The sequence below is a fragment of the Juglans regia genome, chromosome 12 (assembly GCF_001411555.2).
Source record: "Juglans regia cultivar Chandler chromosome 12, Walnut 2.0, whole genome shotgun sequence".
Taxonomy (NCBI): Eukaryota; Viridiplantae; Streptophyta; class Magnoliopsida; order Fagales; family Juglandaceae; genus Juglans; species Juglans regia.
The window spans coordinates 17,950,084-17,975,295 of record NC_049912.1 but is presented as its reverse complement, the minus strand read 5'-3'; the positions used below and the strand labels follow the sequence as shown (position 1 = coordinate 17,975,295).

General features: G+C 36.6%; 2 protein-coding genes across 3 annotated transcripts; one reads left to right on the top strand and one right to left on the bottom strand.

Annotated features, from left to right (window-relative positions):
* Nucleotides 1-1,654: 1,654 nt before the first annotated feature.
* On the bottom strand, nucleotides 1,655-4,023 carry LOC109003594 (glycine-rich cell wall structural protein-like). Its single transcript, XM_035683777.1, has 3 exons — nucleotides 3,891-4,023; nucleotides 2,008-2,454; nucleotides 1,655-1,845 (listed from the first exon to the last, which is right to left on the bottom strand). The coding sequence occupies exons 1-3, from the start codon at nucleotides 4,000-4,002 to the stop codon at nucleotides 1,655-1,657; spliced, it is 750 nt and encodes a 249-aa protein (XP_035539670.1). The 5' UTR covers nucleotides 4,003-4,023.
* Nucleotides 4,024-4,833: 810 nt separating this feature from the next.
* Nucleotides 4,834-16,141, top strand: LOC109003595 (transcriptional corepressor LEUNIG_HOMOLOG-like). 2 transcript variants are annotated; one of them, XM_018981800.2, is made up of 19 exons: nucleotides 4,834-5,040; nucleotides 5,149-5,220; nucleotides 5,377-5,434; nucleotides 5,548-5,645; nucleotides 5,964-6,073; nucleotides 6,181-6,464; nucleotides 6,558-6,633; nucleotides 6,728-6,839; nucleotides 9,615-9,664; nucleotides 9,761-10,024; nucleotides 10,912-10,983; nucleotides 11,152-11,382; nucleotides 11,973-12,114; nucleotides 12,193-12,302; nucleotides 13,701-13,850; nucleotides 14,595-14,750; nucleotides 14,854-14,970; nucleotides 15,107-15,304; nucleotides 15,789-16,141. In XM_018981800.2, exons 3-19 carry the CDS (start codon nucleotides 5,403-5,405, stop codon nucleotides 15,930-15,932), a joined length of 2,346 nt encoding a protein of 781 aa, XP_018837345.1. In that variant the 5' UTR covers nucleotides 4,834-5,040; nucleotides 5,149-5,220; nucleotides 5,377-5,402; the 3' UTR covers nucleotides 15,933-16,141. The 2 variants fall into 2 exon arrangements, with proteins under 2 accessions (XP_018837345.1, XP_018837346.1); XM_018981801.2 differs by having other exon boundaries at nucleotides 4,940-5,069; nucleotides 15,789-15,932.
* Nucleotides 16,142-25,212: the final 9,071 nt, after the last annotated feature.

Sequence of the window (25,212 nt, the reverse complement as noted above, 5' to 3'; positions counted from 1 at the left end):
TTTTGGGTACAGGAGGTATCAACGCTCTCGCTGAATTGTTAGTTTCGAGACAAAAAATCTTCACAATCTCCTAGCACTCTACACTCAATATTTTTTTTTAATTTTTATTATTTTTTTCTTTTATCAAATATTTATTATATAAATAATGAATAAAAAATTTGAAATAATTTAAAAGAATAAACTCAAAAAAAAAATTTTTAAAAATATTAAAAATTTTAAAAATTAAAAAAAATGTGGAGTCTAGAGTGTGGTATAGGTTGTATAGCAAAACTTGCTCTGAGAATTGGTTTAATTTTACAAAAATGCTTCAGGACCCAAAAAGTGTTCCGAATTTTCCTTCTCTTTTTTTTTTTACTTAGTGATTAAGGAGGTGTTTTTTAATGATGTTGTGAATTTTTTATTTTTTTTAAAAATGTTTATGATGATTAAAAAAATATATAAAAAAATAAAAAATAAAACACACGTTCGGGACACATTTTTGAGCTACTTTTTTAGTAGCTGTAGCAGTTCTCTTAATTTTAAGCTATGAACTGAGTGCTTCTGAATTGATTGTTGAGATTGATTCTCTTATTATTGTTAATTGGCTTAATAAAGAATCTTTCCCCTTAGAATTATACCAATATTTGGGATGATATTGTACAATTTCAAGAACTTTTTCCCTTTTAACATCAATTATGTATACAGAGAAGGTAATGCACTTGCCAACAGCCTAACCAATTATGGTGCAACGGGACACACGATCAGTTTTTCTTCTCTTCTTCAACTCCCTAAACCTATGATTGCTCTGCTCTCTCTGGATCGTGTAGGTCTTCCGACTATTCAGCACTAATTTCCTAGATTATTACTTAGTTATGTGGCACTTTCCCTTTATGTTTCTCATTTCCTTTCAAAAACTTGGGTTTTGGAGCTTTTATCTTTCTATATTTGTAACTTCCAAGTTTATCATTTTTGTAATATGCGTTCATCCGCCATAATTAAGGGTAATTAATAAAATTGAGCAACAATCATTTTTCTAAAAAAAAAATTGATTCATGATAGCAGAAAGGAAGTACGATTGATGATCTTCAAATTGATTCATGAGCAACATCTGGTTTTTTTTTTCCATGATAGTTTTTTGGTTGTGTTTTCTGCATATTGCAATTTTTTCTTAATTCTTTTTTATTGTGAATGCCTCACTAATTGGACACATATTGTCTGTACTTAGGTCATAATTTATTATTATTAGAGGTTAAGTAAGAGAGCGGTTTAGTTATCTTGTATCATCATAATAGAACAAGAGTGAGATCATATTAATGGTGTAGTATAATAGAGAGATGACAAAATAAACTTTGACAAATGATAAACTAAATTAGACTTTGGAATGATTTTATTCATGATAATATATTGAGAAATGCATTACAAGCTTATATATATATATTTATATAGATGCAGCTTCCAACATGAAGCAGCTGCAACTACTGATAAATATTCTTTTCAAATAGAGAAGCATCTCTAAACTTTGAAAGTTTCAATGCAAGTTAATTTATAGTGACTAAAATATGAGAAAGAATGAGCAACACACCCCATATAAACCAGCATATATATGACTTATGTATATCATGTATAGAATGAACAATTTCTGTAGTTGTTGCAGAAGCTCATCCAAGCAAGCACACTAGTGTGCACTACCACCCCCAGAGCCTCCACCTCCACCTCCACCTCCACCTCCACCTCCACCTTTGCCATTGCCAAACCCTCCACTGGCTCCAAACCCTGCACCACTACCAGCACCACTGCCAAATCTGCCACCACCACTTCCACCTCCACCTCCACCTCCACCTCCACCTCCACCACCAAACCCTACACCTGTCTCTTATACACATCTAGATGTGTATAAGAGACAGCTCCAGATCCATCACCAGCTCCACGACTAATCCCGCCACCTGCCCTAGATCCATCACCAGCTCCACCACCTAGACCCCCACCACCACCCTGTCTCTTATACACATCTAGATGTGTATAAGAGACAGGCCCGAGATCGACCACCACCTATGCCTCCACCTAAACCTCCTCCACCAGCCCCACCAGCTCCACCACCAATCTCGCCACCTACTCCAGATCCATCACCAGCTCCACGACTAATCCCGCCACCTGCCCTAGATCCATCACCAGCTCCACCACCTAGACCCCCACCACCACCAGCTCCTCTGCCAATGCCCCCACCAACACCACCACCTAAGCCACCACCCGTACCTCCACCACCACCTCCTAGACCGCTTCCACCATGACTAAGGTCACCACCCTTACCAAACCATCCATGTTTAAACCCTCTATTATAAATCCCATGATGTAGACCTCCTTTTGTATACAAATGTGGGGGACCAACTACGTGCTTGTCATCCTCAACCCCAATAACATCAGCCATAACCAAACCACTCGCAAGAAAAGTACACAACAAAACAACCACAAGACAACCTGAAAGAGCCACCATTGTTAGTTCCAACAAAGAAGCAGAAAATTACAACAACAACGACAGCATGCGAAGAAGAATAAGAAGATGCATCTAGCTAAATAAAAGTAAGCAGAGCCCACTATAATAGAGCGGTGCAATGAACAAGAGTGGTATGTATAGAGAAAAAGTAATACTACATGTACTTATAGTTTTACTCATAATTTTACTTATAAGATTCATTTTATTAGTTTTCTTTTGAATTTCAAATTTTATGATTTTCGACGTATCAATAAATAACATGTAGAGAAATACGTTTTTTGTAAGATATATCATGCTTAATTGGATAAGTAAATGTGGCTCATGATCTGTCATTGAATATTTACTTGTCCAACTGTCCTCTCCCCCAACATGCTCAGAAACGAATTAAGGCAATACTGTTGGATAAGCAATAAATAATTTGCACTAGACTTGGCTTTTGACGTGTGGCGTGCATGGAGAACTAGAACTAGTTCCTTCGATCATCATGAACTTTCAGGTTTCGCTTTTCTATTTCTAATTTTTAGGGATCAAAAAGAGTAGAACCTGCTGCGCGCGTGCCAATATTGGATCATTTGGAGATCATGAAGTTGAAATTAAGGTACTGATCATGTGTGGAGCAGCAAGCTAGATCAACTTAATTTCTCAACCTTAATCATATGATATTATTTAATGGCCAACAACATACGTACATCTTTATATCAATTCATCGTTTACTGAGAAAATTAAATAGGCATATATATTGGCATTTTGTTTGGACATCATATTATTTATATATCATCCCATGATTTGACTACCCTTTTTGACAACCATGAAAACTTCTTTCACTTCCAATAATATTAAACAGAATTTAAGAAAAAAAAATCATTTTCATTTAAAAATTAAAAAGCAAAAAGAAAAAAAAAATCACTACTTGATCATGGTTGTAAAAAAAGATTATCAAATGGGATGATAAGTCTCATTTTTCTTGTAGGAAAAAGATATTAATGCAGGCAACCTTTCCAAAAATATTGTTAATTCAATAAGTGATCATGATGATCTATTGTTTACTTATGCAAATTAATTATATTGAATTTTATAAGTTGATGTGCATGCAAACATTTCATGTATATAAAACTAACTACAAGTCTAAAATTACAATCAAAACAATAAAAATATCGAAATTATAATCCCAACAATTTTACTTTTATGTATAAGAGTATAATTGTAACTTTAACTTTCTTAACAGGTCATAACGAGTTGACTCGTTATCAACCCGTTAAACAATCATGTTTTAACAGGTTAACTCGATTTGACCCGAACCCGTTAAGACTAAACTCAAACTCGTTATTATCGTGTCGTGTTTATATTAGACTAATATATCGTATCAAGTATTGCCACATCTCAATAGGATACAAATTAAGCTGTTGAAGTTTTTACGTACCTTGTTTTGTTCCAAACATGAATGTGATTTGACCCTTTGGCATTTGCTTCAAAAGAATGCACCAGCTTGTCATTATGTTAAGACAGTTGCTCATGATCATTGTTGAGATCATCGACTGCAGGCAGATCCCAATTGTAAAGTTCTTCAACTGAAATTGAATTGATAAGATCACTACAAGAATACGATATATTTATAACACATTGGTACTACTAAATTGAGATAATTAATTGAGTGGTGAATCTTGACATGATGATATATATATATATATATATATATATCAAAATTTAGTAAACCACATTTAGAGGATCAGTACTCATGTTTGTGTGAAGCCCATGCATCATCACTTTCTTGTCATGAGTACTATTGTTTCAATAGGCATGACTCACCTATTTGGTTCTTTCATGTTAATATATATATTCATTAATAAAGGAAGTAATTAATGAAGTTCACCATATGGCCGTGATCCTTCATGGTTTTGATATATAGTGAGTATAAACAACTAAGATATTGCACATTTTATTAATTATATGGAGTGTAGGGTATAAATCCAACACGAACACCTAGTCCGATCAGGGATTTAATAAAAATAAATTTATAAATTGATATGACGAGATGTCAGATCTACTTATAATAAAATAATTTTATAATATGACACGTCGCATCAATTTATAAATTTATTTTTATAAAATTTATTTATAGACTAAACATTTCTAATTCTAAAATATTATAATAGAATCTACAAAGATAAAGATAAATGTCAAGGTCTACACTATTTTAAAACGTGAGCCCAACCCAATCCCGTTCCAAGTCCACGATCACATGACCCAGCCATTCTGTAGGGCCCATATGACGTGGCAAAATAAGAGTTGGGCTCCCTTTCTGCCGTCGGCCCGTCGTTCCAATTTTATTGACCACAAAAGATCAGTCGCTTCAGAGAACCCGTACAAGGGCTCCGAGCCTCAGCCTCGGACTCCGAAGCTGTTGTGGTTCGTTGTACCCTGCTCTGCTTGTAACTCTTTTCTCTGTTAAACTTCCTCGTTGTATTTTTACTTAATTTATTCCCCGTCGCCAACTTCATACCCTTCCCGATCAAGAACAGACCTTTCCATTCCTTCTTTCAAGTTTTGAATTACCGATTTCCAAGATACAGGTTCCAAATTCGGATGTTACAACAATTTAGTTATTTCTCGAATTTTTCTTCTTCAATTATTAGTATTTCGTTGATTTTGTTATAATTCTGATATGAATATTTTGACAGTGGTGATCGTTGCTGCGCAAATCTTGGACTGTTGATGCAGGCTTTGATCTATTTTTCTCAGTTGACTTTGAGGTTAGTTCCCGTCAATTCACTCTTAATCCAATTTACTTCCTCTTTTTGTTTTTTTCTTTCACATCCATATTTTTGTGGGTTCATATTTTTTGGTTCTGGGATAATGAGAGGCGGTAATTGAGGATTTGAATTTGGATCTCTTTGGTTCTTGCGCAGTTCGGGCTTCTTTTGGACTGGAAGCAATGGCGCAGAGCAATTGGGAAGCGGATAAAATGTAAAATCATTTGCTTTCTATTCTATTCTGCTATATGTTGCGTATGTTATTGTTGCTACGTTTATGATAATGGTTTCTTATAATCTTTTCTTACTTTGACCAAATAACGCCAGGCTTGATGTTTATATATATGATTACTTGGTGAAGAAAAAATTGCATGCCACAGCGAAATCCTTCATGACTGAAGGGAAGGTTGCACCAGACCCTGTAGGTAATATATAGTTTTACTAGTACTGGATTTTCCCTTAAATTTCGTGAAATATTTTTTTAGTCTAATATATAGTTTTCCTTTATATTTCTTAATTTAGATTTTGACCTGAATGAAAACATTTTTTTGGGTAAGTAAAGAAAAGTCTCGCTTTTATAACCTTAATGAAAACATATCGAAAACAAAAAGTAATGTTTCTTTACCTGAATGAATATGTAGAAGATCTGATCTCATGATCCTCGTTTGGGTTGAATTTAAAATTGGTTTGGAAATTTGGTGGTTGGATTATTAGTGTATATAACTATTAGCTTGCACATGCAGCAATTGATGCTCCTGGTGGGTTTCTTTTTGAATGGTGGTCTGTTTTCTGGGACATTTTTATCGCTAGGACCAATGAAAAACATTCGGAGCCTGCTGCAGCTTACATAGAGGTGGATCTTCAAATTTTATGCTCATGTTTAACCACTAGCTTGATTCTTCATCTGATGATAATCCCTCATTTATTTTTCCCATTCCCTCCCATGTTAATGGTTTGCAGGCTCAACAAATTAAAGCAAAAGAACAGCAGCAACTGCAAATGCAGCAGTTGCAACTAATGCGTCAGGCTCAGATGCAACGAAGGGATCCTAATCATCCTCCCCTGGGCGGTCCAGTGAATTCTGTAAATCCTGAAGGAGTTCTTGGGCAGTCTACTGCAAGTGCATTGGCAGCCAAGATGTATGAGGAACGTATGAAGCATAGCAATCCAATGGAATCAGAGACATCCCAACCACTTCTTGATGCTAGGATGGCCCTTTTGAAATCAACTACTAATCATCCTGGGTAGACTTGCCTGTAGATTTTATTTTAACTATATCCATCTGATACTTTATCTGTAGGTAGCTGAATATCTCTTGGCTTATCTTTCTGAGACAGTCAGTTGGTCCAAGGAAACTCTGGAAGTGTGACTGCAGCATTACAGCAAATCCAGGCACGAAGTCAACATAACACCGTAATGACTTGAAAACATGATGCTAAGCACTGCATTATTCCTTTTTTGTTCTTTTGCAACAAGGTTAAACTATTGATTCTTTTTGTTCCTGTAGGATATCAAAGGCGAAGTTAACATGGCTGCTAATCAGAGATCCTTGCCTATGGATTCTTCTTTGATGTATGCGCAGGGAATCATGCAGTCAAAACCTGGAATAGGAAATGCAGGTACGATTTCCTGTTTATAGTGAATTAGCATTCAGGTTGGCTCTACCAAAAGCAACAAAAAACCTAATTTTATGTGGATTTGAGTATTCACAAGGGGGTACAGATTGAAGCAGTATGTTTCACAATGGATACCCCAATGATTCTTTTTTTTTTTTCAATTTTAAAAAAAAAAAGGCTTTGAGTCTGGTATCCGTGGGCTTTAGTTTTTATTTAAAGGTTGCATCACTATTTTTCTGTCCATTTCTAATTTCATGGTGTTGCTGTAAACAGATCTAACTAAGGTATCATTTCATTTTTATATACCTTTTTCATCTCGTATATTTAAACAAGTTGAAAGGCATGCGTAATATGCATGCATGGCTCACGTGATAGTGAGAAATGTTTGTGCAGTATTTTGGAAACAAAAAGTATAAGATTGAATGTTATATTATAGAAAGTATATCCAGTTGATCAAGGAACCAAATCCCCCAAAAAGGTGATGAACAAGGACCTTCCAGAAACTGTTAAAAAAATAAAAACTACAGGAAGATAAATGTAATATACATTTGAACTGCTTATCAGAGTGCATTTCTAGTCTTTTTGGTCACTTTGTTTCACTTTTTACTGTTCTGTTTCACAGTGAGTTAAGAGTGCCTTTGACGGTTAGCATTTATATAGCATTGCATAAAATAAACAATTTTAAGTGGTAAGTTGTATGAACCCCTAGTGGTTGGCTCAAGTGGTAAAGACCTTGGTCTTGGTGGTATGCTCCCTCCTGGTCTAAGGTTCAAATCCTCTTGGATACAAACAATTTTTAGGGGTCATCGGACTGGGGGAACTTCCCGTTGAATTACCCGAGCTGCACTTACAGGAAACTCATTGCCGAGGGCCTGCGCACCCCTGGGATTAGTTGAGACTTTGTTCTCGGACAACCGGTGTCAATAATAATAATAATGATAATAATAATAAAAGTGGTCAGTTGTATGGATTGCATAGGGAATCTTTTCAATCGTATCCCAGGTTTGACTGACTTTTAAGGATTGGGAAATAGATTCAATTATGTCCTTTTCCGAAATTGAGGGTTTACATGCTGTACGCATGGATTGTTTTGCATCAGATGCTTTTTAACAAAACGTTTCCAGCAGCAAGCTCTTTTAGGTAAATCTCTAGAAGTTTCTTAAGGTTTATGGAGATCACGGAACCTCAGTCATATTAAGGCACGCTTGAAGTGGCTTTCTTTTCTAGGAGACAGTTGTGCATCTTTAGTAATTTTTATATGAGGAGTTATCAGCTTTGGCGCAAGTAGTAAGGAATGGGGGTGCTGTTGGATAGATCATAGGTTCATTGTTCATCCATCAATAAACTGGAAAAAAGAAGAAAAATAAACAGATTCAAGTATTCAACCTATCCCAAGTCGTTGGTTCCTCAGCGATGTAGATGGGAAAATACAAGGATGGATCCTTGTTAAATTTCTCATGAGCAAAGGAGGCATATCCAGATAGGGTTGTAATTTACATTGTTTGATTAATCTAATCTGTTGTGTAAATTGTTTTACCAATCTTTTAAAGAGTTAGCATCAGAACATTAATTTAAATATATCTTTTGCATAGAGGGCAGTGTCATAATGTCTAGTGTGGATCTTTTATTGTAGTGGAATTGTTGTGTACTTTGGACTTTATCAATCCGGATTCATCTTACATAACCTTCTAAAGTCTTGACATTAAAAAAAATCCGTGCTTGTCAAAGAAGTTTATTGTTTTTTAATCTTGTTAGCTCCTCAACCCCTGTATATTACTACTGTCCTCTCCCTTGTTCTATAAATATTTTTTGTGGTGAATCGAAAGCTTTGAATCTAGATAGCTTTTGAACTTGACTCCCTCTACAATTTCTTCTTCCTGGGATTCATTTCTTAAATGTGCTTATCTTCTCCAATTGTCCCTCATAGCTCTTATACATTTTTCTCTGGTATTTAAAAGAAAAAAAAATTAAAGGTTTCCTTGAAGGGACTATAAACTTTTCAGTTTTTATTCATATTGTTTTTATTTTTGTCTTATATTTTCTCGGGCTTTATGTTGTTTTATTTTGGGAAGTAGAGTGTCATTGTGGTGGATTGGTATTATATGTCTAAGAAGAGTAGGGAGTCTACTGATCACCTTCTTATATGGAGTTTGCTCTTTAATTTTTTTGTTGTTGATTTGGATTATGAATAGCAACATCTTAGAAGTTTGGAGGTTGGCTCCTTTATGCTCAATGTGGTGTATTTGGAGAGAAAGGAATGCACAAACCTTTGAAGATAGAGAAACTTCGGCTGTAGAGCTGAAAAATAATGTTTTTTCTCCCTTTACACATGGATAGCTGCACATAATAGTTTGCTTTATTCCACCTTTTCTGATTTTTTGAACTGCAGGTCTTTTTTTCTCTTGAATAGGAAGCTCTCTTGTGTACTTTTTATGTACTAGGTCATTCTCTGCTCTTTTCTAAAGAGAAAAAAAAAACTTATATTTGTTCATTTTACTTACCTCAAGTCAAAATAAAAGATACAAAAGCATGCCTCTTTATTTCCATGGAGCCTTATGTTTAGAGGTCTGTATGAATCCCTTGCTACAAGCAAATATAACTCCTTTCAGGAAATAGATGACATCACATGAATCACAAAAAATGCAAGAATGTGGTGTACCAAAATATCTGTGGTAACAATGCCAGCTTTTCCACCCACTGCAACTAAATCAGCACCCACCAACTCTTAAGTCATGCTCTGAGTAATTTTGTTATTCTTTGCTGTCTTTGCTTTTTTAGGGTTGAATCCTGGAGTTGGTAGCCTTCCGTTGAAGGGGTGGCCTTTAACAGTAAGTTCTACGCTGTAGTGCGTGTATGTGAGAATTATGGGAAAAACATCCCCTCAATTCCAAGTTCCTAACTGAGGCGTTTGTCAAAATATTCAGGGGATTGACCAAATTCGGCCAGGTTTAGGTGCACAAGTTCAAAAGCCTTTCCTACAGAATGCCAATCAGTTTCAGCTGTTGCCACAGCAACAACTCTTAGCTCAGGTGCAAGCACAAGGAACTCTTGGTAGTTCACCTATATATGGAGATATGGATCCTCAAAGGTTTAGAGGATTGTCTAGGAGCTCTATGAATGTGAAAGATGGCCAACAAATTGGAAATGATGGATCCATAGGTTCTCCAATGCAATCAACTTCATCAAAGGCAAGCTTTTCACTCCCGCTCTTGTCAGAATATGATAGCGTTATGATACATGCTTAATTATGTATATCCTTTATTGCGTGATTTATAATTCCTTTTTTTCATTTAATTTATCTCAATCTGATGCTGAACAGTTATTTTGATGTATAGAAATCGATTCTGTCCTTGGGGTGCCTTGGACCTTATTAATTGAAAGACTTTGTGTTTTGATTATCCTCAGTTGATCAAGCATTGGTCTTCCATTATCCACGGAAACAGTCCTTGCTGCTTGTGAAATTGGCTATTTCATATCAAGCATTGTTCTTTAAACAAATTTGGGTCTGTATTAAATTAGGAAAAGGTGAAATTCTTTAAACAAATTGAGGTTTTCAGGTCTAATTGCAATTGCTGGAAATCACAGAACTTTCAAAATAATTACAATAAGTTTTGACTAGAATTAATTAGGAATATGGTGCTCATCTCAAAAAGGATTTCTAAAGTACTCCTACTTCATTAAGAATCTTTTATATTATCGACATATATCCTAGCAACCTTATTTCTATCATGCTCCACAAGTGTGACTATAATCTTAGTTACTCACTAGTGAGGATATTTTGCTGATATAATTTTCTCTATTGCAGCACTGGCATGAATAGAAAAGGAATGATTCGAATACCATCTCTAGTATTACCAAAGACATTGCAAATCATCTATGATAATACCCAAATGTTTACTGATGTTTCATTTAGGTCTATGTAAAATTTTATAAAATTTTATGTAAGTAAAGAAAAGGGATTATTGCAGCATACTTTAATGTTTTTGAAAATATTTTCATTTTTGTATTGTTGTTTAAGATTATCCAGTGAGCTCTCTGTTAACATTTTTCTGAACCGTTGGCATGTTCTAAGCAGATGAACATGCCACAGATGCAGCAGAGTTCATCTCAGCAACCAGATCCTTTGCATCCACAGCAACTGCAACAGGTTTTGCTCACTTATATTGACATAATGCCATAAAGAATTTTTTCTACTGCAACATCTATTTGTTTGCTATCTTCAAAAACTTCTTGGAACTGGAGGCACAATCAATTCTTGATAGTTTTTTGGGTTATGTCTTGCAAGTTAGTAACTTGGCTGTTTATGCTGTAATAGAGTAGCCGAAAAAGGAAAGGGCCTTCATCTTCTGGAGCTGCCAACAGTACTGGCACAGGAAACACACTTGGTCCTTCACCAAACTCTCAGCCATCAACTCCTTCTACTCATACTCCTGGTGATGGAGTTGCAATGGCGGGGAATCTGCAGAATGTTGGTAGTGTGTCAAAAGGTTTAATGATGTATGGTGCAGATGGGGCAGGTGGTCTTGCATCATCCACAAACCAGCTGGTATATTATCTTTTGAGAAATTGTAATCTGCATAACTTACACAATTTGTAGAAAAGTTTTACGTGTATGTTCCTTGCACTTTAAGCTAATATGTTAAGCCTTAGGTATCGAGTTGTTAAGACCATAGAGATGATTTCGACCATCACCATCATCATAATGAGTTGGCCAATTGGAGATTGTATGTGAATTATAGGGTGCCAGTAATAGTATCTAAATGTGATGGTCTGAATTAGTTGATTATGATGGAGCCCATACTGTGTTGGGATCTTCCATCCTGTAATCATACACTTGTAATAAGATTTCAATTCATTTAGGATCTGTAGTCTGGATTGCACATTTCTAAATTTGGGATACTTTGTTCCAGAACGCACTGCATAGCAAGTTTGTTCCATGTATGACCGCTACTCATGTTACTCACATGGATCATGTGTTAGATAAGTATGCCTGGAGATCCTTGCTTAAGGTTCAAGGCTTCCATGGATATATGTTGCACTTATTTAGTTGTATTATGCTCTTATGCATCTCTTAGTTCAGCTAAATACAGCACATTATAAATCAAGGCCTGTTGATGACTTCGTCTTGAATTGCAGGAAGACATCGAACCTTTTGGAGATGTTGGTTCTTTAGAAGATAATGTGGAATCTTTCCTCTCGAATGATGATGGAGATGTAAGGGATTTATTTGGCGCATTGAAACGGAACTCTGCTGAGCAAGCTGCTGAGACTTCAAAAGGTAGTCAATGATCTCATGGGTTGAGCAATGATGATTGATCAATTTGATTGCAACTAACACTCTGTCTCTCCACATTAGGTTTTTCCTTCAACGAAGTTGGTTCCATACGTAAAAGCAATAGCAAAGTTGTCTGCTGTCATTTCTCTTCAGATGGCAAGTTATTAGCCAGTGCCGGGCATGACAAGAAGGTATAATGCATTGTAGTAGGCAAGGCATGAATCCCATATTTTGAACAGACTACATTAGTGAAAAACTTAATATATATTTTTTTAATATATACTAGTCTGTTTAGAATCTTTTGATTTAGGAATTGCAGATCAATTAATCTCCTAACGCTACTAATGGAAGCTCAAAGAACTTCTGTCTAGTGTTCTGATTTCTCATTGACTTTAACAAAATCAATATCTTAAGTCCTTTTGTTCGTTGTTGTCCTTTATCACCATCATTCTGTGATGCAACCAATGTCTGTATATATCTATTTGGTATGTGCAAGGCATCAAAGCTTTTGTTACGATGTAGTTTTTGGCAAAAATATTAATCAGGTCCTTATTCAGAAAATTTATATTTATGAATTTAAGATTCCACTGTGAATTTGGCTGTTTTTTAACACGGAAAACTTGTCGTTTCTCTTCTAGTATCTCAAGTATGGGTATTGTGGAAAACATCTAGCAAAAGGTGAAATTCAAACACTGCTCCCCATGCTTTAATTACTTTGGAGTTTTCAGTGCCTGTCCTGTCAGATAAAAAAAATAGTTCTGCATGATATCATCATGTTGAGTTCCCTCATCAGAGTTGTCCCTCTCCTGTTGTATCAGTGGCTCTAACCACAAACATAGCTCTGTATGATATCATCATGTTGAGTTTCTTCATCATAGTTGTCCCTTTCCCTGTTGTATGAGCGGCTCTAATCAACTTTCCTGTTTGAGATGGCTAGCTTTTATATGGGAGATGCAACTTGTACAAAATGCTCTTCGAGTCAAGATTATGCTTCTTGCATTCCACGTCGTGATTCGCGAGATATATTAACAATACCATTCAAGTGAAAGGCATTTCAATACCAGTGGCAAATGCTCGCATCAAAGATTGGGACACACAGCACAACCAGAAGATTTTATCAAATATAAAGAGGGATTTATTAAGCATTTTCTGCATTTATCTTTCCTCACATGGTTTAAATCAAATTTATATTTCATAATAAAGAAAAATTTCCAAGATAAACGATATTCTATCTTGTGCAATGGATTAGAAAAGACTTAAATGGACAGGAAGAAACTTGAAATCAATGGTTGAAAGAAATTTTATCCACCTATGAGTTTCCCTTGCTGACGGTGTTTACAAATTTTAGAAAATTTCATGATTTTGCCATTGCCTCACTCATTGGTTTTTGGAGTTTTTGTTTGAAGCTGGCATGATTATACTTGTTATCGGCTCACATTGGATGCAGATATACTCAGAAGAGCTAGTTGTATCTAAATATGCATTTTCATTCTTCTTCTTTTGCTAAACATTGATTTCCCCTGAAGATGGGTTTACTGTGATGGTAGGATCAGTGAGATGTAAATGCTTACTGTTTTTTATGTTAGTAGGTTGTTCTCTGGAACATGGAGACGCTGCAGACTGATAGCACTCCAGAAGAACACACTTTGATAATTACTGATGTTCGCTTCAGACCAAATTCAACTCAGCTGGCAACTTCTTCATTTGATAAAACTGTGCGACTCTGGGATGCTGCAAAAGTAAATTTCACATTTCATCTCTTTCTTATTAAACGCTAGGTCAGGAATTTGACAAGAAAATTTATGTTCTCCCCTCCTAGTGTGTTATTGTAGTAATACTAAGGTGTGGTTTGGATAGTGAGATGAAATGAGATGGTTTTAGATGAAAGTTAAAAATTGAATAAATATTGTTAGAATATTATTTTTTAATATTATTATTGTCTTGGGATTTGAAAAGGTTGAATTGTTTATTATATTTTGTGTAAGAATCTTGGAAAGTTGTAATGATGAGATGACACACTTTCACTATCCAAACGGGGCCTAAGTATGACGGGTGCAACTGGTTGCTGCACTTTTTACTTCAATTGAATTCTTGGATCCATGAAACTTCAGATGCTAGGATTTTTATGTTTTTTTGTTGGCATACTTCCCCTGTACTTGGTTGCACCTCTTGTTTTTAGCTGGGAATTATTACTTTTATGAAAAGTACCACCTTGTTTCTACTTTTACCTTCTGCTATTTGTTCCCACCTCATGGAAATTGACTTTCACAAAAATAAAGTGAGCTTATGATGAAGCACTGGTCTTTTGGGTTCTCAAATTTGTACATCTGTCCATGTCTCTGAAGATGGTTACGTGATTGGTGGTGTTCAAATTAATTTCTTTATTATGTAGAGTCGCATCTTGCCCATACACAGTGTGGCATTTTTATTATCGGTGAAGATTTTGGTGTACTTATCGTGCTTAATTTAGTTTATTTTTGCAGCCAAACTATTTCTTAAAGGCATATCAAGGGCACACCTCCCATGTTACATCCCTTGATTTTCACCCTAAGAAGAGCGACATTTTCTGCTCTTGCGAGGCTAACAGTGAGATTCGTTTCTGGAAAATTAATCAATATTCTTCAACCCGTGTTTCCAAGGCTAGTTTTGGATTTTTTTTTTTTTTTTTCTGTTCTATGTAAGTTTGGAAGCTTTGTTGGATTTTGTACATTGCCTTCTGATCCTCAGTATTTTAATGACCAGGGAGGTTCCACACAGGTGAGATTTCAGCCTAGAATTGGACAACTTCTGGCTGCGGCAACAGAGAATGTTGTGTCCATCTTTGATGTCGAGACTGATAGGCGGACACACTCATTACAAGTATGATATCATTGTTAAATTCAGGAAAATTTGAAGGAAGCCATTGGAACTCCTCTGTCTTGTTTAATAAATCAATATTAAATTTCATTACATATTCTAATCTGCAGATACTAATGCTTTGTCTGTTGAACTTCAGGGGCACTCAACAGAAGTGCTCTCCGTCTGTTGGGACACGAGTGGAGATTATTTGGCAACCGTAAGTCATGAGTCTATCAGAGTGTGGTCATTAGCCTCTGGAGAGTGCATTCACGAGCTCAGTTCCAGTGGAAACATGTTTCATTCTTGTGTTTTCCACCCAAGCTACTCCACTCTCTTGGTCATTGGAGGCTACCAGGTGATATTTGCTTTGTTATTGCCATTATCACTGTTATCAATGCCTTATAAATTTTACCAATAGACAAAAGAAAATGATTTCATATTCAAGGGATATCCATGTGCAACCTAAATGTCCAAGATTTCTTTAGGTAACCCTTGAATTGCCATCCCTTGAGAATGGTTTTTTTAACCAAGATTATACTTTTTTTAAGCTATCACTTTACTTGCCAAAAAGGAACATCCGGCACTTTTACCAAATAAGAATGCCTACCATTGTGATGATGGATGCATTTGTCCTGAGTGTCTCTATAGGATGGTTCTGGAACCTGCTGCTATATGATACAAGACAGCAGCCTAATTTGCCCAACTTTGGGATATCTAAAAGCCATCGCCTAGGGGAAACCCCAATTATCTGAAGCTAAAACTGTCAAAACAACTTAGACCTTGAGCTGATTTCCATCAAATGTTGCTAATGTTGGTTGGTAAATTTCCATTAATTGCAGTCTTTGGAACTTTGGAACATGGCCGTGAATAAGTGTATGACAATTCCAGCTCATGAGTGTGTGATATCAGCTTTGGCACAGTCACCGGTAACAGGGATGGTTGCCTCGGCTAGTCATGACAAATCTGTGAAGATTTGGAAATAAGTTTATTGCCTTTGATGGATACAATTCTGCCATAATGCAGCAAAATTCTGAACTAAAAAAAAACAAAACAAAAGACGACAACAAAAGGAAAATTCACACCATGTATACTTTTTTCTTTTTTGAACTTTTTTCTTTTTTGAGTTCATTTTCATTGTTTAGTTTTCTCTACATGAAATAAAGGAAATGAATGCAGTTATCCTTTGGTCTCATGTTGTGGCTTGGCCATAATGCAATTGTTGGCTGCCAAATTTCTTTTTTAAATATTAATTATGCTCTAAAAGTTCTTTCATTTTGCGAATATCTGGCATCCCTGTGGATCTATCTATTGGTATATGATTCTACTCATCATCTTTATATCATACATCATATATGATTTTTTTTTCCTTATCAAATATGCGGTATATGAATGATAATTCTTTTAGTTTAGTAATAATATAATAAAAATAAAATAAAATAATTAAAAATTAAGTGTGCTGTGATATATGAATGATGAGCTGAAGAGTTCTGTTGTAAATGTTGGTTTTTGAGTTCGGATTTTTAATACCAATGGCAAGTTGGTAAATAAACTGGAAGGATGTAAAGTGATTGATTCATCTTTTATTTTTTATTTTTATCAGAAATATCTTTAATAAAACTAGTTGAACCGAACACTTTCAAGTACCCTTTGCAGTGAATTAATTGTTGAAGCAATAACGGAGTCGCGCCTTCCAATCTCAGATTAAAATATCATGAATTTGGTCATTTAAGTTTAGAACAATTTGAAAGGTTGTGTAAATAAATATTACACAATTTAGAATTTTAAATGTTTGGAAAGTTGTCTCTCTCTCCTCTATAACGCTTTGTCTTATTTCCTCTATCGTGCCGTTAGTAATGGAAGAATTCTACTTTTGATGTCCCGTGTTGATAGTAAAAATGTTTTATTTCATCTCATCTTATTTCATTATTATAATTTTTTTAAAATTTTTACATAAAATATAATAAATAACTCAATTTTTTCAAATCTCAAAACAATAATAATATTAAAAAAATAATATTCTAATAAAATTTTATTCAACTTTCATCTAAAATCATTTCATCTCACTATTTAAACCGTAAAATTTCACAATCATATTACAAATAGGATTTGAGAGTTGTCATAAAATGGAGAGAAAAGAAGAAAAGTATGAATGTATATGAAAGTCGGGTATGTTTAGATGTTAAGATGAGTTGAATTAAGTTATGAATACTAGTATTTTGTAAGTATCATTCAGATAGGTTTAACTTTTTTAGGTTAAGATAGGTTGAAATGTATTAAATAGATTGATATGAGTTTAACTTTTTTATGATAAGTTGAAAAAATAGTGAATCTCATTGTTGATTGGTTTGAGATAAGTTGAGTTTGGTTCAACAACCAAACACAAAAGCGTTCTATGATTCACCTCCAAACTAGTTATATATATATATATATATATATATATATATATATATATGTGTGTGTGTGTGTGTGTGTGTATATATATATATATACTAGTTGTGAACCAACATGCGAGTTACGTTTTCCTAGAGAAAAAAATTAGAGATGGCAAAAATAATATAATTTTTTTAATAAAATGAGTTAGTCAATAACTTAATGTAAAGAGCAGAAAAATAAATTTTAACAAGTATCTTAATGATAACCAAAACGTTTCAATAATATGAGTATTATGGAAATTAAAAGACTTTAGATATTCTAATAATAGTTTTCTTAGCAAAATATATGAATTGTAGAATTCAACCACACTACTCGATGACTTAGAGAGCACTAGAAAATATAGAATATTTTATTATTTCATCATTCAAGTAAGCCTCTTATATTTTAGAAATCTTAAAAATATTATAATTGTAGAAAATCATTTTATTTAAATAATTTTAGTTAATTAAGAATATTATGAGATTTAAATTATGTTAAAAACTCTAATTATTTATATAGTTTTACTCTCTTAAAAATATTTAGTAAAATTTCATCATTTATTTAATGATGAAAGATTAATATTTTATAAATTAAAGTTAATTTTAAATGTATAATATAATATTTATATTTTAATTATCTATTTTAAATTAATTTATTTTCAGTGTTTTAACCTCTGCAGTTAGATCAAATCTAGAGAATCAAATAAAGGGTGGAGATTTAAATTCTCAAGCCCTAACTTTTCTCGTAATTTTTCCTCTTCTCTCTCTCTCCTCCCTCCAGGCACACGCCCCTCTCCCTCTCGATCTCTCTTCTCCTTGGCTCCTCCCAGCGTCACCGGCCACCGTTGCCGTGCCACCGCAAAGCACAGTCATCGGCAACCTTCCCCATGCCGATCTCCTCCCCACAAACCTTTCTCTCTCTCCCCGCAACAGGCCGAAGCCCGTAGCCCTCTCTCTTCCTCTCCCATTGATTTCCCTCCACTAAGCTACCGTGGGCAACTCCTCCCAGACCCACATGGATATTGTATTTCATAAAACAAATAAATTATTAAATAAGGCCCAGAAGAGACCCAATAGCACCAGAATACCACTCCAAATATGGCAAAGAGAGTCGTGCGTAAGCTCTAAACAAAATGTAGAGCTATGCAAGGTTGTCGTTTCCAGGCTCTTGCCATTTGGGGGTAAAAACGCTCTCTCTCTCTCTCTCTTCTCTTTATCTTCTTCTTCTCTTAAATTAACAACCCTCCCTACCTTTCCCAAGTTTACCAAGTAACCCCAAAAGCCAAAGAGAACTCATTCTCAGCGAGATAAAACAGAGTTCCGTCACTTCATGTGTTGACAAGAATTGGTTTGGTTTTTTGGCTTTGTAAGGGTTTTGATCAGTTGGGTTTGAGGCTCTTGAGAATAGGTAGAGGAAAGATTGAGATGGATCGAGAGTGCAAATAGCAGGCAAGTCACATTCTCAAAGAGACGAGCTGGCCTGCTAAAAAAGGCTCAGGAACTCGTTGTTCTCCCGTGATGCCGATGTTGTCATTACATAAAAAAGGGGCAAAACCGTAATACAATCAGATATTGAGGGACAGAAGCGTAAGATAAAAAGTATCAAACAAAATACTATAAGGAGATACTGTTTATATCTCTATAGCCACTTTTAAATATAAGGAGATATGAAGAATACTTAAAATGTGTCGGGTCAATTGATGTGGTTAAGGATGACAATTGTGATCCAAGTGGTAAGCATCTCAACTATGGACATTCATACATATATAGTTTCTAATATATGATTGATTGCCCCAAAATATTCAAAACTCAAACAAAACAAAAAAATTGTTGCCCAAAGGACATTAGAATTAGTTTGTTATAATTGTTAAGATATTTGGATTGAGAATTATGATATCAAAAAATTAGCCTAGCCTTGGAGTATAGCCTAGCCTTAGATGCATTCTCTTTTAATTGTGAGAGAGAGAGAGAGAGAGAGAGAGAGAGAAGCCCTTTTTCCACAAAAGAATTTAAAATACAAAACGTTTTATATTTTGGCTAATTTTCACGTGATTCTTCTGATAACTTTAACCGTCTCATCATGATTCTTATGACAAGCAGCAAAAGCATATGCAGAAAAATAATAGAGTAGTGCTCAATTCATGACTCGTGAAAGGAATAAAAAGGCAACAAGTTGCACACATAATTCATAACAAGCCAACAGTTTTGGAACATCCTTGCTTTTCTACCCATTTTACAACTTCTCTCAATTCCAACATATTTTCTACTTCTACACACTCTCTTCTACTTTTTCAACAAAATTTTCAAGCTTGCTTCGTTTTATTCCATACAAGCCAACAGTTTTTTTCTCCTAAAATCTCTAGAGCCATCTATTCTTCATCTTCAACTTCTTCTCCCATTTCAAGTTAACCCGTAATGATACAGAACAGTAAAAGCAACCTTCATTCATTTTCATTACTAGTTGTTCTAGAGCCTATCATCCATTTCTTGAGCTCAGTATAAGCCCAGTATCTACTCGGTCCAACACTCCCACTGTCCCCGTAGCTTGATCCTTCGCAACAAAAAATGAGGGTGAAATTCAACCTATGTATTAATTAGAGGTGGCAATATATGACACGATTAGTTAATCCAACATAAACATGACACGATAAAAGTGGATTTGAATTTGATCTTAACGGGTTCGAGTCAAAGCAGGTTAACCCATTAGGTCAACCAGTTATGACCTATTAAGAAAGTTGAATTTACATTTAACCCTTAGACCTAAAATTCAAAAAATTCAAACAACCCTAACCCAGTGACCCTACGACCCTCAAGTCCCTCATTTTTCTCAAATCTCAACTTCTCAACTACTAAAGTGACCAATTCTCACCCCCCCTTTAAACCAATAACCCTTGTAACATTAATATTTTATAATGTGTGTTTATCATATTTAAGATTGTAACTTTAATATTATTACAATGTGTATTTATCATATTTCTGTAATTGTGTATTTATCATATTTCGTACTATTGGGATTTTAATGTCAATATTTTTATTGTTTAACAATGCAAAACATTATATAAAAGGAAAGAACATTGAGGGGTAGAGAGATGAGCGATGCCTAGGTGTGTGACTGGCAGTGCATTACCGTTACCCATCCAAATCTGATCAGAGCCACTATATTCTTGAACCTTGATATTGAGCTTGTTCAAATCAGAGGTGACATCGTGAGTGGCACCAAAGTCTGGTTATCAAGATGGATCTACACCTTGCGAAGGTGAGGTTACATGTAAGGGAGCTACGGTGTGAAGAATCATGGAAGTAAAGGAGGAAGCTTTAAGGTTCGAAAGAGGGGCGGATTGATAGCAGATCGTGAAATTGAGATACGGGAGTGCGAATTGGGAATTAAGTCTTACGAGTGTTATCCAAACGACGTTGCTTCAGCAAAGTGAACGCTGGAACGACATCACTTTAAGTAATAAAGAAACGGTGTAGCTTAAATGTGTAAGGGGGGTTACGGGTGAAGTGCACCGTTTAGTATAAAACGGTGCGTGTAGTAATTCCCCTGGAACCGGTCATTGTAGGGGCGTTTTAGTAAATTCTTGTTGAGTCAGTTAAGTCCCACGCCGAATGGATGTGTGATTCATTCTGGAGCATTTTCATCTTTACTTGTATTAAGTTTATGGAGGAATTTGGGGACCTCAAATACCCCAATACGTATGAATCTATGAGGTAAGTTTTCATCAGCATCAATCTCGTTCTTACTGTTCTAGTCCTGTCATTTACATACATCCAGACGTAAGAGAATTCTTACAAGTGGTATCAAGTCACCGATCCTGCCCATTACATCCAAACAAATCCAGTAAATCACCAACTCCATACCCAACCAAACACTACATTCAACAGAACCAATCCAGCTAACATCGGATTGCATTACCTAGACATTACATTTTCACTACCCATTTTACAAGCCAAACACTCACCCAAACAACACCACACAATTTCATTTACCATGGCCGAAAATACCAGATCTAAGCACCAGCAACTTCAGCTTCAAGTTGAGCACCAACAACAAGAAATCCTGGAATTAAAATCAGATGTCAGTAATGTGCAAACTGATGTGAGTACGGTGAAAGTAGATGTAAAGGAAATCAAAGACATGTTACGTACACTTTTTGCCCAGCAACAGATCCAACCACCACCACCCCCTCCACCCTTCAACCATGAAATTCCTCCCGACAATGACCAGGCAGACCCAAGAAGATTCAATCCTAGGGGGGTCAGACTTGACTTCCCTCATTTTCAAGGTGTTAACCCAGCAGCATGGCTTTTTAAGGTTAACCATTACTTTGAATTCCATCAAACACCACTACCACAGCGGTTGTTGATGGCATCGTACCACATGGAAGGGGATGCTCTCGTGTGGTTCCAAAATGCAGCAGATGGGGGCTTATGCAGGGATTGGGATACTTTTTCTAGATCATTACTACTTCGTTTTGGTGCAACAGCTTATGACGACCCGATGGAAGCGTTGACACGACTCAAGCAAACCAGCTCTGTTGCTAGTTATATGGCACAGTTCGAAACATTATCTAATCGCTTGAGGGGCCTATCGGACCTCCATAAGCTGAGTTGTTTCCTCAGCGGCCTGAAAGATGAACTCCGCATACCAGTAAGGATGCTGAATCCAGTGAATTTAAACGCAGCGTATGGCTTGGCAAAAATGCAAGAAGAGTATCACAGCCGTACTCGAAAGTACAGCAAACCGACGGAGGAAAGGACCATGCCCATGGCAGGGGGTAATTCTGGCCAGCGTTCTTATTCCAATGATAATTACAATAAATGGAAGAAACCAATGAGTTTTACTAAGCCAGTGACATCCATGCATATGGATGAGAAAAGAAAAAAAGCCTATGTTTCCATTGCGATGAGAAATGGAATCCCACCCATACTTGCAAAAATTCTCGAATTTATTTCTTACAAGTGGATGAAGAAGGAGGAGAGACGGAGGAAGAGGAACCATGTGAAAAAAAAGAAGAGCACAAGCTTCTAGAGTTAGCGACCAGCGACAATGCTGAACTTGAGATCTCTTTGGCTGCTATAGCTGGTACTCCTACAGTAAGAACTATGAGGTGATTGGAAGTATCAATGGGAAGCAAGTGGTGATTTTGCTAGACTCGGGCAGCTCACACAATTTCATTGATGCAACAGTGGCCTCCAAGTTGAAGCTGCCAGTGGATTACCTAGTCAACTTGAAGGTGCGAGTAGCTAACGGGGAAGGCCTAAACAGTGAAGGGCTGTGTAGATCAGTCAAGCTTAAGGTGCAAGGTAATTTGCTTCAGCTTCCTCTTCATTTATTAGACCTAGCTGGTTGTGATATTGTTTTGGGAGTCCAATGGTTGGAAACCTTGGGCCCTATTACTTGGGATTTTTCTAAGCTAGTGATGAGCTTTTGGTTGGATGGAAAGGCCATTGAGTTGAAAGTGCTGAAATTAAACCCTTCAGTGGTAGAGGAGGGTGAAAAAGTTTGCAAGGCCACTATGGTAAAAGGGAAGGGAATTTTCTTACAGATTATGTGTGTTGGGGAAGTGAACCAAGAACATGGGAAGCTGGCTGAACCATTTCCAGCACTGTTAGAAGACTTTAAGGAGGTGTTTGAGGAACCTCAAGGACTACCCCCACCCCGTTCCCATGACCATCACATAGTGCTCAAGGAGGGTACTCAACCCATCACAAATAGGCCATATCGCTACCCGTATTACCGGAAAACAGAAATTGAAAAAATGGTGGCTGAGTTGTTGAGTTCGGGAGTGATTAGACCTAGTTCTAGTCCTTTTTCTGCCCTGTTTTGCTGGTTCGTAAAGCCGATGGCAATTGGCGGCTGTGCGTGGATTATAGGGCACTTAATAAGGAAACGGTAAAGGCAAAATTTCCAATTCCAGTGATAGATGAGTTGCTGGATGAACTCTTTGGAGCGGTGATCTTTTCTAAACTCGACCTACGGTCGGGCTATCACCAAGTAAGAGTGGTGCCTAGTGACATTCCCAAGACGGCTTTCCGAACACATGAAGGGCATTACGAGTTTTTGGTGATACCTTTTGGCCTCACCAACGCTCCAGCCACATTTCAAGGGTTAATGAATGATGTATTCAAACCCTTTTTGAGGAAATTTGTCCTTGTTTTTTTTTATGACATCTTGGTCTATAGTAATTCTCCGGATGAGCATGAAATTCACTTGAGAGAGGTTTTGAAGGTGCTGAAACGGCACTATTTGTATGCAAAAAAATCAAAGTGTCGTTTCGCGGTGGAGGAAGTTGATTATTTGGGCCACATTATTTCTGGCCAAGGTGTTAAAGTGGACCCTTCAAAAATTCAATCCATGTTGGATTGGCCATTTCCCAAGACATCTAAGGCCTTGCAAGGTTTTTTGGGGTCGACGGGGTACTACAGAAAATTTATAAGGCATTATGGGCTGTTAGCAGCCCCCCTTACCCAGTTGTTGACAAAAAATGGGTTTGTTTGGACCCAAGAGGCAGAGCTGGCCTTCAAACAATTAAAGGAAGCAGTGACTAGTCCACCCGTACTTGCCTTACCAGATTTTTCAAAACCATTCACAGTGGAGTGCGATGCTAGTGGGAAAGGAATAGGGGTTGTCCTTATGCAGTCGGGGCAACCTATTACTTTTTTGAGTAAGATGTTAAAGGGAAGAGCTCTACTACTATCAACGTATGAGAAGGAATTTCTGGCCATTGTGACAGCAGTGCAGAAATGGCGACCCTACCTTTTGGGGCAGTCATTTATTATTAAAACGGACCAACAAGCACTGAAATTTCTGCTTGAGCAGAAAATTGGGATAGAAGTTCAACACAAATGGGTGAGCAAGTTGATGGGCTACGATTTTAAGATTGAGTACAAGAGCGGAAGAGAGAATGTCGTGGCGGATGCACTGTCGAGAAAAGGTGAGGTTGAGAATGAGGAGTGGGGTTTGCTTGCCCAGATTTCTTTTCCCACTTCAGATTGGGTGGAAGAGCTGAAACTCAGCTATAAAAATAGCACAGAAACCTCAGATCTGTTAGAAAGGTTGTTGAAGCATCTAGAGGTTCCTAAGGGGACAACATTACAGCAGGGAATAATTTTAAGGAAGGGCAGAATTTTTATAGTTCCAGACTCACCGTTCAAATTGAAAGTACTTCAGTTTATTCATACAGACCCTATGGCGGGACATTTGGGGTACTTAAAAACCTATCAAAGGGAAAAAAGGGACTTCTATTGGCCAGGGATGAAAAAGGATATAAAAAAATAGGTGAGGGAGTGTGAAATTTGTCAGGCTTCTAAGTATGAAACGTTACCCCCAGCAGGGCTTCTACAACCACTGCACATACCTCAACAAGCGTGGGTAGATATTTCGATGGACTTTGTGGAAGGGCTGCCAAAGTCTAAGGGTTGTTTTGTAATTTTTGTCGTAGTGGATTGTTTCACTAAGTACGGGCACTTCATGACCCTATCCCATCCCTATACAGCTCAAGAAGTGGCAAGGTGTTTTTCGGATCTGTCTTCAAATTGCATGGTCTTCCAAAAACCATAGTATCCGACAGGGATCCGATATTCCTGAGTTCCTTCTGGAAGGAGCTATTCGCCCTACAAGGCACTTCCCTAGACTAAAGCTCAGCGTACCATCCGCAGAGCGATGGCCAGACGGAAGCTGTGAACAAGGTCGTAGAAGGTTATCTGAGGTGCTACGCAGGATCTAAACCCACGGGGTGGAGCTAGTGGCTACCGTTAGCCGAGTGGTGGTACAACAGCACCTACCACAGCTCAACCAAGTTAACACCTTTTGAGGCTCTCTACGGTTATCCTCCCCCAAGGCTAATCG